The 17,110-nt window shown below is 44.0% G+C and overlaps 1 protein-coding gene across 1 annotated transcript; it reads left to right on the top strand.

The window, feature by feature from the left end:
- Nucleotides 1–521: 521 nt before the first annotated feature.
- jam2a (junctional adhesion molecule 2a) lies at nucleotides 522–16,712 on the top strand. The gene is given in 12 exon segments (XM_084347408.1): nucleotides 522–925; nucleotides 927–1,020; nucleotides 7,390–7,455; nucleotides 7,653–7,763; nucleotides 9,608–9,757; nucleotides 9,846–10,033; nucleotides 10,244–10,346; nucleotides 10,806–10,913; nucleotides 11,077–11,092; nucleotides 14,171–14,242; nucleotides 15,482–15,515; nucleotides 15,720–16,712. Coding segments are annotated over 12 exon segments (1,038 nt in total). The 5' UTR covers nucleotides 522–862; the 3' UTR covers nucleotides 15,753–16,712.
- Nucleotides 16,713–17,110: the final 398 nt, after the last annotated feature.

Here is a 17,110-nt window from a genome sequence, read left to right as displayed (position 1 = left end):
CTGTGAAGCTGCAGAAATGCTTTGTGGACGATTATTATTTTTGGGTGAACTTTTCCTTTATTTAGTTGTCATTGATTGATTTTGGTCCTGGACTTTTATATATATCAAGTAAATCAAAGGGTTTTTTTAAGACCTGGCAACCCGAAAGTTGTTTTATAATGTCCTGTAACTGATAAGTTAGTTTTTAAATGATTTTTTAACCATAAATACAACAATTAGTTATCATTTTAAACCATTTAGGCTGTAAAGGTTCCTTATTACCAGGTTCCTTAATATCATAATGACTTTTAAGGTTCCATAGAAGTCCCTAAGTGATGAGAAACAGGAAATCTGACTCTGTTTTGGACGTTTTGATGTAAATGTTCAGTGTGTGGCTTGCAGATAAATCCGCGGGCTTAATCTATGTTGTCTACTGATATTTTGAGGGTCAAACCGGGTCCCACTCGGGGCCAAGGTATGATGTGTGCCACACCTTGTTGCCATACCCAGTTGCCTCCCGCTATGTGGCCATTTGGTAGTGCAGTGCGCGTCTTGGACACGGCGCTGCGCTCTCGGCGCTCCGCCGCTCTGCTCGTCTGAAAGCACACTCCGCCCTCCCTCCACCTCCATCTCCACCTCAACCAGCGCCGAAACCGCACCGCAAGAAGAGAGAGGACGTCCATCCGCGTCTGCGATCGTACCCGAGGCTCCCCAGCCAAAACCTCTCAGCCAGGAGACCGGCTTCTCAGCCCCGATCGGTCCCGGAGGTGCGCCCCGCTCATCCGCTCGCCCTGCCAGCAGCTCCGCGCCGCGCCGCTCCGATCAGCGCCGGGCAGGTCCGCTCGCTTCCCCCGTGGAGAACAGTTTATTCCCTGGAAGCTGGATGAATTATTGGAGAGTTGTGAACAAGTGCGAGAAGAAAGCTGAGGATCGGGATCTGCCGCCTCGCTCCGTCCAGGGAAGACGAGACTCAGCCAGAGTTGTGGACGATGATGGAGGGGACGTCCCTGTATCTTCCTTTTGTTGTTTTACTGATGCAATGTAAGTGGCAAATGGAAACTATTCATTCAGAGGAATAACTGTTTCTCTGTTTGTGTGTGTGTTCCTCTACTTCTCTCCACGGTGTAAAAGACAGGAAATAGATGGTTAAAGTAGTGGATTCCAGCTTTAGTGTATTTTAACTGATCCGGCTACTTTTTATTTATAATTATTTCCTTTTTTTTATTATTTTATTTTTTTACAATAACTGTCTGTTTAGATCCTGGATCAATACTCTGCAAAAAAGTCACTTAATTTAGTGCTCTGGACTTCAAGTCTTATTTACTGATGAGCGTTCCTCTTTTTCTTTGATTTAATGGCGTTTTCTTAAAAGTCTCTCAGCCGTAGTTTGCCTCACACTTGTCTCTAAAAAAGATAAATACATCTGGAAATGTGAGTGCGCATTGGAATTTTTTGTGGCACGATCAAAAATTTCAACTGAAAAATGAAAGAAAACATTTTTTTCCTCCGTGCTTTTATTTTGTTAGGTGTTTTTCCACACTTTCCCAGTTCAGTTGAAGCCCCTCTGTGAGAGTGGGCTGTGGCGACCATGCAGCCATGCTGGGTTCCTACAAGTTGGCCCCAAAGTTGTGCTTGGCCGTGTGCCACCCGAGGGTGTGGGCGGCACGGCGGTGGCAGGTGGGCACACATTTTGGCAGATGAGGTGGCAGATCCGTGCATGAAGTCATTGGGTTGGATTAGCCCCAGAATCCTCACACTGTTTTTCCTCGTGACGAGGTGTTTTCATAGCGGCGATGTTACCGGGAGACTGAGGGCTTGAGAACAAAAACAGGAAAAACACGAGTGGAAAAAAACATTTTCTTTATTAAGAGACGAGCACCTAACTTTCCCTGGTGATCCTGTGTGGAAATCTGTGTGACACGCAGGGAAAAGAGAAAGCGGTGTAGGTGCCGTTGGGTCTCCGAAGCAGCAGTTTGAGAAGGATGTGATGAGACAGTGAGAGTGAGTGATGCACATTTTACTCTGTGTTGTCCACATTTTGCCACCTGTCAGGCTACCAGGTCAAGAGTTCACAGAGGTGTGTGTGTGTGTCCAGGGCCCAGCTTTTGACAACCTGACAGAAATCACTCATCGACTGCTGCACGGATAGATGTCACCAGTTTCAACAGAGCAGCATCAGATCGGACTCGGCTCCACTGGCCGCCTGTGGAGTGTGTTGTTTGAAACCAAAAAATCCAGAAGGAAATGTTTTGGGTGGGACACTGTGGCAGGAGACCCTGCTTCCCCTATGTCAACCCCACACACACACACACACACACACACACACACACACACACCGTGTCTGACTGAGACAGCTGTTGCTCACAGGGCTACAGTCAAACAGAGAGGCTTTGTTCAGACGGACACACACACACACTCTCAGCCCTCACCCTGTTTTTCTCTGTACCCCAACAGCCTTGAAACGTGTGCGCCGTCCACGTTATCTATATCACACAGCCAGACAGGGTACGTCCTACGGGTCCATCTCCTTTCCTCTTTCATTTGTTCCCTGTTAATTTGAATAAGTGCCTTAATTATTACTGCGCCATGCTTTTGACCTCGGCACAGCCCTGGCAACACCCACCCCCAGTCTCTGTAACACTCAGTACGGACCACGTAATGAGAGGAAAGCTGCGTGCCAAGGAGCGAGTGTGCCATCTTTCTATTTTTGCTCAGGCAAGAGGGTGGCTGTCCCTCTGTGAGTTTAAGCTGTCGCAGTGTTTTGGTTGATGTTAATGCCACGCACGAGATGTGTGTGTGTGTGTGTGTGTGTGTGTGTGTAAGCTTGTCTGTGTTGACGCCTTTGTCTAGATGTTTCTGTGCTTCAGAGCCACAACAAGCCCATAGCAGGAGCATTTTAATTAGTTCACTAGCCATATCTGATGCCACGTTGGAGGACCATTAGAGACCCGCTGCTGTGAAACACATGAAAAAGTTTGGGTTTTTTAAAAAAAGTCTATAGAAGCCATTTTTGATCTTTTTGGCAAGTGTAGTGAAATAAACACTACATGGCTGGATTAGGCCACCAGATCTGCCAGCTACTCAGGTAGCCAAAGATACTGGGTTCAACAGCGACCCAAGTCTGGCATGCCTGTTGTTGTTGTTGGACTCACTCCTAAAGAGTGATGTGATGGAATCTAAGGCTAATTCCAGGTGACAACACTGGCCCAACTCTGGTCCAGGTACTGCTTCTAACTGGAGCTGATTCTGGTTCCAAATCAATCCAGACTGCCAATGCCTGACTAATTCTGGCTGCCGTTTAAAAACCAGATTCACCTCATGATAGGTCTTCAAAGTCAAGTGTGCTGATGTTCAGCCAGAGGGTAACACTACCTTTAATAGCTCTGTGTTAGCAAATATGAAATACTTCTTTTTTGTGATGAAGTACTGAGCCATTTTAAGTTGATGTAAGTTTACATTTAGCTGCTCAGGTGGAGGAAAATCATCTCCCCAACATCGATATATATCCGGCAGGCCTGTTTCTGGACTCACCCCCTGATGGGTTGATGACGAAATCTTGGTTTAATTTTGGCTTCCACTGATGGTCCAAATCGGGCTCGAGCGTTGTTAACTGGAGCTGATTGTTACCCCAAATGAGTCTGCACTGCTGTCACCTTACCAAATTTGGCAGCCATATATGGGACAGTTCCAGCTCAGAGTTGGTCCTCACAGCCAACTGTGCCGACACTCAGCTGCAATCAGCCTGAGTCAGCTATTCACTCACTACTGAGCTAGTTTATGTTGACTTACTTTTAAAAAAAACAACCTCTTCAACTTTTACAGGGTTAAAATGAGACTACCAATGAGTTGACACGCACCACCCACCTAAACATGGTTGCAGACTAATTACACCCCCTCATAGCAAATGCACTCCCTAGTGGCAATGTCCACTCCACCAGGACAAAATGCTCTTCCGCATAAAAAAAGCTGCTCAGGAATGGCCAGAGGATTGTGACAAAAAGCTCAAGGCGTCCTCCTGGCCTCCAAGTTCCCCAGATCCGCATCGTATCAAGCATCTGTGGGACATGTCGGGGCCAGTTCTATCCTTGGAAGCCAAGCCATGTATCGGACTTGGCTCTGACCCATCGAGGCGTGGACACAGGACCTCTAGGGGTGTCCTGTGGTGTCTGGCATCAGGGCGTTGATGGTGAATCCTTAGAGTCCCGTGGGTTGTGAGGTGGGCCTCCATTGATCGGACTTCTGGCTTGTCCCATGCGTGCTTGATCAGATTGGGATCTAGGGAATTTGTAGGCTAGGTCAACGCTTGAGGTTAATGTTTAATTTCTTGGACCGTTCCTTGATGGGTTGTACTTGATCTGCAGCGGTGTTTGGGTGGGTGGTGCGTGTCAATTCCAGACCTGAGGTCTCCCAGAAGCGCATTACATTGTAAGGACACGGTCAGTATAATTCACTTCAGCTGTCAGTGGTTGTATTGTGGGTTTATATTTTACATTCGGATGTCTCATGCATGTTTAATCTGCTAAAAGCTGTTTGCATGTTTTAAACTCATGCATTTGCGAGGAAATACGACCAAAAAACTCTGCGCTACATCGGAGCTTCACCGGACGAACGAAACCGAAGTGACATCCAGCACTCCACGGGTCAACGTGTGCATGCGACCAGGCACTTTGTCTCCAAACATGTCTTGTTGACTTCTTGGACAACAGGCCTTTTATTTAGGCAGCTACACCATGTTAACATTACCCACCATGCAGTTGTGAAATGATCTGAACAGGCCATGTGTTCATTGTCTGCCTCGACGCCTTTGTAGTTAATTGAGGCCATTGGAGCTGACAGTGTTCATAGCAGTAGAGCGCACAGTGGAGCACGACACGGGGGCAGCGGGACCTCACATGCAGAGCCTTTTTTTGCTCATTTTTTGATGTGCGCGCTTTTGTGTGTGTGTGTCGAGCAGTGGCGAAGTGCGGGCATGTTGTCAGCCCTGCTACATTTCTGTTCTCTAAAAGAGACACCCTTCAAGGTGGCGGCAGGCCTGGTCTCACACTATGTGACAAGAGCTTCTCCCATTCACAGTCCTACTGTCTAAGAGGATCTCACTCTCCTTCAATCCCACTCTCTCTTTTATTCATGCTTCTGCGGGTCTCTGGTTCCCCCCCTCCACCAACCTCCACCCGGTCCCCCCTCCGCCTCGCTCTCCTCCACTCCACTTCATTTGTATTCTATTCTTAGGGCCGCTCATCTCTCCTTTGTCGCTCCCTCTCGTCCCTTTTTAATCTCATTGTATCTCCCTCCCTCGTCTTGTTCATCCTTTAGTGAGACAATGCTCCTCAGAGGGTGTCGAGGAGTCAACACATGGCAAAGCGAAGGGGAAGACGGGAGCGTCTGGAGGGAGGGCGTGCAGTTTTAATTCGCTTAACTCAAAGTTTGACCGAGTGAAGCCGCTGTAAATTGAGCCAGCTTCAGGAAAAGCTTTTTAAAAAACTTGAGCGTGCGTCACGCTGCATTTGGCAGATGGCATTATTATTGTATAGGCTGTTGTTTATTTAAAAGCTAATTTAAAAATAGCTGTTGTCGTGGAAATTAGAGCGAGTGCCTTTGGGTATGCATAGAAGCTGCATGCTTTTTGCGTATGGCCCAACATGGCCACCTTCCTGTTCTTTTCAGCACTTCCTGCCCTTTGTTACACAGTTTGCCTTCCATTCTTCTACATCGCCCCTCCCTTCATGAGAGAAAACATCTGTAAGTCATAGTAATCCAGTAACAATGGGCCCTCACAGGAATTTAATAACAAACAGGAAACCGGACAACTAACAGTTGTATCAGTGGAGGAGTTGAATCTGCATGTGTCATGCCATTTGCAGAAACAATGGCAGGAAACGTTAAAGATGTTGTAAGAGAGTGTGTTCCGTGGGCTGGGAAAGGAGAAGTTCACCCAAGATTGAAAATTCAGTCATTCTCCACCTATGATGAAAAGTCAGGGGAAGTTTTGTAGGTCACAAAACATTTCTGGAGCTTCATTGTTAAAGAGCGTAGCTGCATTCTCCTTAACAACTGAAGCGGGTGGGGATTTGTTTTTAAAAAAGACAACTGAAAAGAACTTAACATGGCTCCATCCAACTCTGAAACCCCAAAATCCCTGATTGATTTGGAAAATGAATAATTCATACACCTGACGAGCTTGTGCACACACTTCAGACAGGGTGCATGCTAATGATTTTAGCTTAAATGCTAAAGTGAAGATTTCGGCCTCAACAAGCGCGTAAATGACATCTCTTGGATCTCACAGAAGAATGTATGGAGCTATTATTTTTGTTTGTTTACATTTGAAAACAAGTCCCCATCTATTTCAGTCTTTAGGAGAACGCTGTGACACTTTTTTGCTGTAAAGCTCCAGAAATGTTTTACTGGACTACGAAACATCGCCGGACTTTCCAATCTGTTTGGGCGCGAGTGGACAATGAATTCATTTTCATTCTGGGGTGAACTGTTCCTTTAAGTTTAGAAGGGCGAGACTTGAATCTGTGTGTTTCCATACCGTCTGCAGGGACAATGGCAGGAAGAGATTGACTTTCGTGGGCTGGGTTAAGCTTTTTGCTATCAAGAATATATGAAGGTGACGTCTTTATTACGCCAAATTAGAAGTTTCTTAGAGTTTTTTTCCGTAGCTGGTAATGTTCTGAGCAAGTACCACTGAGCCCCATTCAACATTTATAATTGAATTTCAAAAATGCATGGACTTCCATCTAAAAATCTTCCCTCCTTTTCCTAATTTGCACACTTTTGGGAGATGTTCTTGGCTTTGGAGCAGAGAGTGTTTACAGTTCTTGCCATGCACATGTTTTCTAACCTGTTTCTCCCTCAGGTATCCTTCACCCCCATTTAACCTGTATTTAACAACAGGACGACCAGACAATAATCCACCCCGTAAACCAATCAACTCACAGGAAAGGCAGCTCCTGCTTCCTCTTCCTGTTTGGGTGTGGGGTATCAGTGACACACAGATGGCAGGGCAGACAAACATGGGCAGCGCGCCGTGCGCCACATACATCAGGTTAATCTGGACACGCCACTGGTGAGAGTCCTGGTGACCTTGTCCTAACCTGAGCTCAAACTGACATACGGCGGGCTGCTCCTTAACCGTGCCGGATTATGGTGGAGGAGGGGGTAATCCTGCCATCACCTCAAATCTCCTGGAGAAAGACTCGGACCGCCTCAGACAGTAGTGCAAGAGAGACCAAAGACGGCCATTAAGCATTCTCCTCTTGCAGTTGGCGGGCAACGTGGAGCACTTTACCTAATTCACCTTGCCCCCTAATGGATGACAAGCAATATTGCGTTCTGAACTGCTCTCACCCCTCTCCTTTTTTATCACCCACTCTCCCTCCCCTTCTCTTTCTCCACCAACACCAGGTTCCCCCTCCGTTCCTGTCACCGTGTCGACCAACAGACACAAGGTGGAGGTGCGCGAGTTCACAGGTGAGGCAGCAAGAAGCAGCTCGTCTCCGAGCCGCCTCGTCTCACTCTCGAGGCATTTTTACCCTCAAGAGTTGCAGCTTCTGTCAGATTCTCTCCGACAGAGGCTATAAATAGACCAAGCAGTTAAAAATGCCACTGATTGAAGGTTTTGCTATTCTGCCATAAATATCTCATTACTCGCTTTGCTGTTTTTTCAGATGCGGTGCTGTCCTGCATGTTCCACACCGAGAGAGATACGAACCCACGCATCGAGTGGAAGAAGAAGGGGAAGGATGTTTCCTTCGTGTACTTTGATGGACAGTTCAAAGGTGTGAAAGCGGCCTGTTGTTCTTTATCCCCTGGGGTGGCCAACAGGGCATTTGTTTTAATCAGCTTGCAGTACCAGCTGGAAGTTGTTGCCACACAGGATGAGCGAAAAACTCCACCCAGGGCGAGCGAGAGAGGAATGAGGAAGAGAGATTGCACTGTCAACGGTGTTGAGGCATAAAATCTTAACCCGTCCCTTCTCCTTGATCTCCTCTCCTTTGTGGTTTAGGATGTGGATTTAATGGGAGAAATACATTTTTTTATTTACGTTTTTATAGACAGCGCAGTTAGCCTGACAATTCTCTCAAATATGTCGAGGCTGGAAAGAGCAACTGGCAACCGAGTATCTTGTAAGTGTGTGAAAAGTCATCCCACTTGCTGGATTAGCGTGTTTTTTGTAATGCATTATTTTCTCCAAGAATCTTTTGTCAAAATTCTAACCTAAACAAAAACAATAAATAATTGAATAAATAACGGATCCGTCCGCAATGTAAAAAGAAACAGAGAAAAACAAGGACAGACAAGAAATAGGTTAAAGAGATGCAGACTAACTAAGAGTTATAAATATATAAGTTTATAAATAAAAATGAAAATAATACATTATTTATACACTGGATTATCATGTTATGGGGCCTTTGGGTAACAAACTTGCTGGTGCTGTGGGCATCCTGTAGCCTCCAAGTTCCTATTTCACTGGGGTTTGGGGCCCATTGCCCAGTTGGTAATCCAGCCTCCCTGACATCATCCATACTCCTATAAACCACAACAACACAAAGCTGACTGTATGACTGTAGTGTTGATTTAAAGATCTCATAGTATGCTTTAATGTAAAAAAAACAAAAAAACACACTCCATTTCAGTCTCTGTCTCTTTAAGCCTCCCCTCCCAAAAAGCCCACTCTCCGATTGGTCAGCCCTCACAGGCCTGAGCAGAAAACACCCTCTGTGTTGACAGCTCGTTTGAAGGCACAGTTTCTGAACAGGAGTCATGAGCATTTCTCCATAAATCAAGTATTTTGGTCATTTCTCAGTATTTATATAGCAGATAGCAAGACATGGAATTCTTACTTTGTACAATATGGGACCATTCGTTTCAGCTGAAAGACTACACATTGCTGTCGTGGGAGGTGGAAATTCACCAGACTTCTTGGTGTGATAAGGACTCCAAGGGAAATTGGAGAAATGCATGATGGTTTATCTGTAAACAAGGCTCTTCCTGAAAAGTTGACTCACCAGAATTTCAAGACAGTTCAGAATAACTTCCTGCCCTTTGTTAGAAACCAGCTACTCTAACCTGTGCTTCTGCCAGCACATATAACTCTGTAAAAAACAACCACTTTGCTTACTGTGAAGCAGCAATTAAGCTAAAATAATCTTTAACAATGAGGAACAACATGGACATATCATCGTATTATGAAACGTTGAGGCCAACTTGTTTGCAAACAGTTCTTCACACACCCAGCTGGTATGGAGCAGTGGAATATTAATATAAAATTCGCTCTCTTTTAAAATGTGTTTTTGGTCTCCACCAGCTCCTGAGGGAAATATTCGGCTCTTTAGCTGCCAAATGCTCCACTACGCTCACCAGCTAGCCTCGAGCTGCGTCTGTCTGCCGTTTGATGCTGAGCAGGTAGTGTGCGGTGGGTTTTTCAGAGCTTTTACTCTGAAAACAGCTGCGCACTGTGGCCAAAAACCTGCTATGAGAGCAGTGAGAGTGAGACAAAACTGTTGATGTCTCATATTAAGGCTGCATTAATATAGATTGTGGATTACAGCGGATTTAGCCCGCAGCCAGTGAAGACATTTCCCTCCTCCTGATCTCCTTGATCTTCTGTCCTTTCTCTCAGGACCCTTCGAGGGCCGGGCCAGCATCGACGGGGCCACGGTGACACTGCACAGGGTGACCCAGGAGGACGCTGGGGAGTACCGCTGTGAGATCAGTGCTCCTTATGACTCCGTCAGCCTTGGCGAGACCAACGTCACGCTCAAAGTCCTGGGTACTACTGAGAGATGATAATAAAAATGAAAGGTTGATAAAATGTTTTGCTTATGTTTCTGTAATTACTACCTCGTCCTGTTCTCCAGTGCCCCCACACACCCCGTCCTGCGAAATCCCCAGCGGGGCAGTGACAGGCTCAGTGGTGCAGCTGCGCTGTAGGGACCAGCAGAGCATCCCGCCTGCCACATACTCCTGGTTCAAGGACAACCAGCCAATCAGCGCGCCCCGCCACGCCAACGCCACCTATGTAATCAACTCACACACAGGGATACTGGTGAGTGTGTGTGTCCGCAGATAAGGAAAACGTGTATACGCTGTCTCCATGTCGAGGAAACGAGCCTGTCGAGCTTTATCCAAGGTGGTTTGATAGCAGGTGTCGTAGGACACTTCAGCCGAGCAGATGCCTCAGATTTTAAGCACCGTCTTTTTCTGACCACATCAGCATAAAAGTTTTCTTCCTCCTCCCTCTCCGCCTCCACCTCAGGAGTTTAAGGCCGTAGCCAAAGAGGACACCGGCCGATACAGCTGCCTGGCTTCCAACGGAGTGGGGCTGCCCAAGATGTGCGAGGGCAAGCACATGACGATAGGTGTGTATGTGTGTGTGCGTGTCCACACTTCATCCTGCCTCTTCCCCCACACCTTTCAGCACTGGAGAAAATCAGGGATGCAGTGGAGAGGAAACACCACTTATTTCACCCTGCTCCTCAAATCTGAAGCACCTTTGCAAACTCGCTTAAAATTTAAAGGGCAACTGCGTCTATTTTGGGAGAAAATTACCGAAATGACGCTGCTTTGTTTAAAAAAAGCTTTCTAATAAATTATATAATGTACTCCAGGTTAATGCAAGCAAGCATTTTATGCACTTAATAAATTATTTGAGTACAGGAGCAGCATCAGACAGGGCTGCATTTAAATGTGCCCTTCCTGTTTGGAGAGTTTATAGGTACAGTTGTTGGAAATGTAGAGCTTTTACCCGTCTGTTCACTGCTGCATGTGCTAAACTGACTATAACTCAGTCGCCGTCCCCGTCTCCCTGTCACTTCCAGAGGACGTCAACGTCTCGGCCGTGGTGGCAGCGGTGGTTGTTGTCTGCCTGGTCATCGTGATCTGCAGCTGCGGGGGATTCCTCTTACACCGCAACGGCTTCTTCAGCCGTGAGTCTGCCTCTGTAGTTCAGACTAGCCCAATCCAATAAGTCTGCTTGCATGAACAGAATCAATTAATAGAGATATTGTCTTTTATTCTCTCTCTCCCAAAAAAAAAAAATTGACATTCACTCTGTTTTCTCTTCCACGCTGCTCTTGACTCATCCATCAGCAGGACACCGAGGAAGGTAAGAGCTCTGTGATTGCATTAACATTGATGTGAACAAACACAGGCTAATACCCCTACACACTGAGATCGAGACAGGAGGCGGCCGGGTGGGGGAGGATGGGTGTGTTGTTGCACTTAGACTGCGTGTCTGCGTGCTGAGTCAGGACTGTACAGAGTGACAGCTGTGGCCGTGTGTGTGCCCTATATGTGTGTGTTTTCCGAGCCCACAGCAGCGCCTGTGTTTCTACTCATCCTGTGATTGGCGCCGACAGATGTAAAAAAAAAAAAAAACCTGGGAAAAGGTTTTTTTCTTTTCAAACCGACCGCCACTTTCTCGGCAGAGGTGCATCTGTTGAAATCGTGTCAAAAAAAACGTAGCGGGACAGACGATCTAAAAGAAAAAATGCAGACAATTACAGGAGGAGAAATAATCAGCGCAACCTAATTATGGAATAATTACCGGCTGTTAATCAGAAGGAGGAAAATATTGGCATTAGACAGAATTGCAAGCAATTAAACTGATTGGATGGGTAATTTGAAATGGATGATTTAGATATTGAAGAGATTGAAGAACGAGACTGTGGTGTAAAAGAGGAACTGTGAGTGCTGTGTGCCTTTACACACAATAAGAGGCCCTGTCCTGTAAACACACCACAGTGGGTGGGCGTAAGGGCGTTTTTCTGATGCTTGGCTGGCCGGTGAGCCATAAAACCACAGAGATATAAATGCCTGTCCTCATGTGACTGGCCCTCGCTGGCTCAACTCCATGTTATTTGATTACTGGCTTGTTACCGTGCGAGCGTTTGATGGAGAGTCATCGCGGAGCTCCCCTTGAAGCCGATGCGAAAGCTCTTTGTCTAGGTTAAAGTCTGATGCTTATCCCACTGAGCTAACTGGAGCTGTCAGTGTCAACTTCCTATTTATAGAACAGGCTTCTTCACAAAGACTCAAAGACAATGTGACATGATATCTGATGCACCAATAGTAGGCACAAGTTAATGGAGTAGAAGTGCAGATCTAGGATTTTTAGAGGAAAAACTGGTTAGATGGATGAATGTTTGTCAGATTGTGTCATACTGACCACAGTCCAGTTTTAAATTGTTGATGATTGCTGTGAGGAAGGAGAATTTGTGCAGTTTTTTTCCTGAAATTTAAGATCCTAAAATTAGAGCTAGGCGGATGATACCGAAGCTCTGAAGCTTGTTTCCCTCCACTGACATGCAGCGTTTCAAATGAGGAGTATGACGTGGCTGATGACGCCCAAAGCCTCGGACGTCACCGCTGCTTTGGGAAAAGCGCTTCATTCAGTTTGACAGTTTTGAAAGTTGTACAGCCTAACTATGTGGTTGGCACATTAGTAGGACCAGAGGGGAGAATAATTGAGGAATGTGGCGACGCAAATTTAAACATGACAACATTGCCTTGTGGTACCAAGTAATTATGTTATAAAAGTAACAGATCACATTGCGACTCAAATGAATATCGACCATGAAGTTTAACAACAAGAGCCCACAGTGGCTATACCAAAAAGGTGCATTACAGGGACACATCACCCACAGTGTAGTGTGATGTATATTCACTTAACAACCGGCACGTCCTTCATCTTCCTGTGCCAACTCTACAGTATATGTCTATAGTCATCTCAGTGCTTTTTCATTCCTAACTGAGTTAAAATGCTCCACTTTTCACAGTTCGCTTTGTATACACTACTCAAAATTACTTAGGGATATTGTGAGCATACTGTATATTCATGTGCAATAAAATTCAAATGTGTCGCATTATTTGTGGGACCAAAAATATTCACAAAACACAAAATAAAAATTCAGATACGTCACAGAATAAGTGAAACACTAAAATATCCAAACATCCCTAATTCATTTTGAGTAGTGTATATTGTTAATAGTTTACCGTTCATCTTTGTATATAACTGAGTTATAGATGAAAAAGCACTGAGATGACTGTGAACGTTTGCTGTAGAGTTTGCACAGGAAGCTGGTGCCGGTGTGAGTTGCTGAGTTTTGGAGATATGGACAGTAGTGATGTCTTCTCTCCACACAAAATAAAGGACTCACTACAATTTGAAGTTACATTCCTTGTGCTACAGTTATGCTTGTAATTTTGTCATTTATTCATAAGAAAATCTTATAGTGGGAAACAGCTGCCGATTGCATCACAAAACAGTAGAAGAATATAAATGAAAGAACCATGGAAATCAGTGTAAATTTAAATTCTTATATTAAGAGAATAACATTTTAATACACAGATTAAACTTTTTTTTATTGGAAAACAAGTGACTTATGTGATGGCATGCCAGAATATTTTCCTTTACTGAATAAATAAAGCAAACTCTAAGGGGCCTGAACTGGAGCCTTGGGGAACACCGAACATGGAACGCCACCTAAGAATAAACACACAGTTACAATAAGTGTGCATGTTTAGGTGTCCACACATATATTCCACAGCTGTAATGCAAACCTAAAAGAACAGCATTTTAAATGAGTCTCATTGGATTAAACATTGGGGTGTTGGATTGCTGCATGTGATTGGCTCACCACTTGACCTGCTCACCGCAACATTTCGCTCAGCTCTGCTGCATCACGATTGGCTGCATGTCTATACAGCATTGCCATAGTGTGAAATATTAAATCATTCATAAACGTGCGTATGAAAATAGAGTCCGTTATGTTAATATTAAGCTTTTTTTTTATTTCAAAGTGTGTGCTTTTGTCACTGTAAACCCAGCTCTGTAAATTGTACATTTGATTTCTATTTTATTGTTTGTTCATGTTTGTTGGTATGTTGATTAGTTTGTCATTAAAAAAATAAACCTGCAAGCAATGACCTGAATATATAAAACAAAAAACACAGGTAAAATCAGATGTTCGATTTTACAGAAGGATCACAGCGACAAACTTCTTTTAAAGCACATCCTTTGAAATCAAATATAAAAGTATATTTTCCAGCACACCTTTATGAATGATATAATATTACATACTAATAACCGCCCCACTCCAATCAAGCATGGTGTGCAGTGTGAGTACAAAGTTACCCCCCCTCTTGTTGACCCTTTTTAAAGCCAACACAATGACCCACACAGGTCATTTTGGATCTCCCAGTGTCATGGTGCAGCCCACATCAGCAGCCAAACCCTGCACAGAACTGAGGACACGTGAGTGTGACCCTTAGGCCAACAAGACATATACAGAAGCAATAAAAAGCCATAATTATTTGAGTCCGATGTATACAATATATATATGAGTCCAAAGTACTAATTAGTGAGCTTTATAGGTGTTGGTAAGCAGATATTTTACTGTTCAGTGGAGCCAGGCTAGCTGTTTCCAGTGTTTATGCTAAGCTAACAGTGTCCTAGCTGCAGATTCATATTTAACAAAAAGATATTAGAGTGATATCGATCTTCTTCTTTAACTCTCTGCAAGAAAGCAAATGGGTGTATTTTTCAAAATCTTGAACTTAATTCTGAATTCTGCTATTTATACTTCAACATGAAGTTTGACATTTTGAAAAATACACCATTTTGCTTTCTTGCCGAGAGTTAGAAGAGAAGATCAATACCTCTCATATCTCTTCTGTTAAATATAAATCTGCAGCTAGGCTAAAAAAGCTAGCTTGGCTCTTCCTGAGGGCAAAAAAATGCTTACTATCACCTTTAAAGGTCTGTAATTATCACAGGTGATGTCTCATTTGTTTGACCTGTTCAAAAAAAGAACTGAAAATGACCAGTTAGCAGTTTTGCGGAGACTTGTGTGCCAAACTATTCCTTGGTGGTGACTTTTTGGAATCTTAGCTGGATGCCTGACGAGACAGCAGCACAAGCATATTTACCAAAATGTCAAACTATTCCTTTAAGTATTCAGTAGAGGTTAAGATTTAGAAATAGTTTAAGTGCATGTAAGATTCAAATAATTTTGGCAGCTTTTTGCTTCCATAGGGGAGCAGTAACTGTAGATACAGGCGCTTTTTGTGTAAATCTACATGAACATTCAGTTGCCAGTTTATTAGCGACACCTGGCTGAAACTAATGCAGCCTCATACAACAGTCCAGACATACATTTGACTAGAAGGTTGTAATGTTCAGCTTTTGTTGGTGACTGCAGTTTGTGGCTCTATCAGACTGCTTGAGTTGGAGCTAGGTGTTCTTAAACTGTCAAAAACACTGAAGTCCACTTTCCTTACACATTCCTCTCCAGCTTATTAAAATCCTGCTCATTCGTTGAGAGTCCAGTCAGGCTCCCCTTTTTATACCCATTGGTAGGTTTGCCATGTATGATGTGCATTATTTATGCAAGGCAAGACATGAGTCAGGATACAGCTGTCCGCCTCGAGTGTCTTCTCCTCTTTGTGACTGTGTCAAACTGTCCGATGTGCTTACCATGTCTATGTCTTTCAGGTCCAATGTCAACTACATCCCTCCGCCCCAAGAAGTAAGTTGTCTTTTTTTTCTCCGTCCCCCCTCCTTCCCCTCCGGTTTCTCCTCATGTTGGGTTCATGAGCAAAAAGTGCTGACTCGAGCGCAGGCGGCTCACATTTACTAATGAACGTTGCTGTGTTTTTGATTGAAATCACAACACAGTCACGGAGCCATAATTCTTAAACAATCCAATGACTTGTTTCTGTTTCCTCCTCAGGATTTTAAACACACCCAGTCGTTCATGCTCTGAGAAGCTGGCCTTCCTGTGAGAACACATCACCCTCGTGATAAGGTGCCAACACTGGATTCTCTGATTTATTATTTTCACGCTGGACTCTGAACGAGCTCTTGATCTTCCAAAACTTGCTAATTTCAATCTTCCTCTTCCACTTCCTTTCGGATGGGTTATGACAAGCAAATTTACAAGGCTTTTTTTTTTTTTTTTACTCTTGCTTTGATGTGTGGGTCGCCTTTTGTCAGTGACGTTTTCTGCTCTTATGGGATTAAGTCCAGTTTCATGGCACTCTGCTCCCCCCTGGTGGTCACACGGTGAAATGCCAGTTGATCTGAATGATCCAGGGTCCAGCAGAGCTTTTCTCCAGATTGTGTTTCTTCCCTCTGCAGGCCAATCTTTTTTAACTACCTTTTGTTTTCCTTTACCAAAGACTGACCATTTTGATTTGAGTTTTTGCTTTACAAGATTGAATCATCACAAGGGAGTTCTGCTCGAAGCCATAAGGAGAGCATTGTTTTTTCAATCCACACAAACATGAATGCAGTTTACCTCAGCGTCTGCCAATGTTTCGTCTTCTGTAACACTGGGGGCCGCAGCTTCCCGAGGGCCAACGCAAGATCCCCGCGATCTTGGTAACAACATGGAACCAGGCCCAAGAGAACGGGAAGCCCCTCCAGCCAATTATATTGAGACCAACCCCATTCCATCCTAATGTGCCTGCATGGTCTTTTTATATATATAAATATATATATATATATATATACCTTGTGCCTTTTTAATTTGTCTGTCATATTTATCTATGGATCACAGTTTTTTGTAAAGAACTTGCCTTACTTTTTTCTGTCTTTCTATTTTTGTGCCACTGTTTGTCAATGTTTATCAAAATGGAGTGTCTGTTTTTAGACTGTGTGTGAATGGATTGTTCAGAGTTTTATTTGAATGGTGTATCAGTAATAAAAAGGTTTTTCTATTCAAGCCGCACTCGCCGTTATTATTATAATCACTATAACGCAGTGGTGAGAGTACTTAACGAGAGCATGTGTAGTCCTCCATACAAATGTGTACTGAACAGTTGCTTCATAAATAGATTATAAAGCATTTCATTGACAGTGAAATAACTAATCTTTAATTAACTTTACATTTTGTTCGTGATGGTTATTATAAAGTGTTAGGAGTAGGGGAGAACGGGATCAAATGAGCCACTTTTTACATTTTACATTAATTTTACTGCAAAAAAGGTGTATTTTTTTCAAATAATAGTTACTATATATACCTCAGGTTGTTGTGTACCCATGGAAATTTAAATAAGATATCTAATTATGATGGTTTTAGAACAATGACCAATCAAAAAAAGTAGTCCTACGGGCCCAAGG

The sequence above is a fragment of the Pagrus pagrus genome (genome assembly GCF_965226575.1).
Source record: "Pagrus pagrus genome assembly, chromosome: 24".
NCBI classification, from domain to species: domain Eukaryota; kingdom Metazoa; phylum Chordata; class Actinopteri; order Spariformes; family Sparidae; genus Pagrus; species Pagrus pagrus.
Note: the sequence above shows the minus strand (reverse complement) of the source record. Positions and strands in the feature narration are given on the sequence as shown.